The 1,304-nt window shown below is 40.3% G+C and overlaps 1 protein-coding gene across 1 annotated transcript in view; it reads left to right on the top strand.

Moving 5' to 3' along the window:
- Positions 1-747: 747 nt before the first annotated feature.
- LOC118416792 overlaps positions 748-1,304 on the top strand; it is a 10,964-nt gene continuing 10,407 nt past the window's right edge. Inside the window, exons 1-2 of the mRNA XM_035822040.1 lie at positions 748-787; positions 1,175-1,258. Coding sequence (XP_035677933.1) covers positions 1,213-1,258 — 46 coding nt within the window. The 5' untranslated portion in view covers positions 748-787; positions 1,175-1,212. The remainder of the gene's footprint in view (positions 788-1,174; positions 1,259-1,304) is intronic.

The following is a 1,304-nucleotide window of genomic DNA, read 5'->3' on the forward strand; positions in this document are numbered from 1 at the left end:
AGATTGTGGCCTCACAGTAATGGACATTATCTATAGGCTCTGTGCAGACACATGCTTTCTATATCTGGTAGCATATTTGTGAAGCATTGGTGAAACAAACATCCTCTATGTTGATAGTTGTCAATGCGAATTTTTTTTCTAAAATCCCATCCATCGAAATGCCGCATGATTTAGTCTGTGAGTAGATAGGAAAATGCTGGGCCCTCTTAAATACGGGCGTCATAATGTCTAACAAGACCAAATAACACGCACATCAAAAAATTAGCACATCAAAATGGAAACACCCCTTCCCACCATACACCACTTCGTTGGGAAACAAAATGGCGGCGCCCAAGGAAGGGACCTAATCCAATACAGTTTCTGCTATCGCAAACCTGTAATGAAATAGCGAACAGGAACCCATCTACTGCGGGATTACAGATCACCTAATCTTCGCTCGCTTCAATCTTACACAAAACTAGTCAACCGCAATGGATAATGTGTTTGATATAACATTCCTCTAAAACCATACATTTATAAAGTTCTAGACTCGATCGTCCCTGTTAAAGTCCCGTGACAAGTTATTGCCACCAGACTGTCGAGATGGACCAAAGTCTAAAAGTTGAGTCAGCAAGGTGGATGAAATGTAACTGGGTCAGGATTCTTTAGTTACCACACAATGACTAAATATTTAGTTGACACCATGTTTGGTTACTCGTTATCGACACAAGATAACATTGTCAAATGAAGGGGCGTGTACGACAACAGAACGAAGAGACCCAGTTTCTTCAAGTGAGGACCATTGCCGGTAAGTTCTACATTATGTATTGCAACTAACAAACAAGCAAAAAGTACATACGTATACATTCAATAATGGCCTTCCCTAGACATTTGCAAGTCCTCGCAACAAACAAGGGGCTTTCGCTCTAAATATAGGACGTGATTATGAAATAGTACTAAGCGCAGAGATTGTTTACTGTACGACCCTCATTGTTCGTCGCTGCGGATCCCCATATCGTCCAGGATAAAATAGGACAATATAATCATTGTTGTGATTAAAAGTTAAAAGTTGAGTACATGTTACCGGAGCACGCGCAAAACATAGTAATTTGAATGGTGCTGATTGAGTTCTTAGAAACTTGTAACATTTTGAACCAGATAGAATATGTTTACTAGCTAACTACTTCATTCACAGGGCTACAAGTCTGACATCGTCCGACAAAATTAGTCAGGATGTCGAGGACCGTCTTGGCTGCTTTCGCTCTTGTGCTGATGACAGGTTAGGTTATTTCTGTTTTTTATCACTTCGATTCGGTATCTAGATC

The sequence above is a fragment of the Branchiostoma floridae genome, chromosome 5 (assembly GCF_000003815.2).
Source record: "Branchiostoma floridae strain S238N-H82 chromosome 5, Bfl_VNyyK, whole genome shotgun sequence".
NCBI lineage: Eukaryota > Metazoa > Chordata > Leptocardii > Amphioxiformes > Branchiostomatidae > Branchiostoma > Branchiostoma floridae.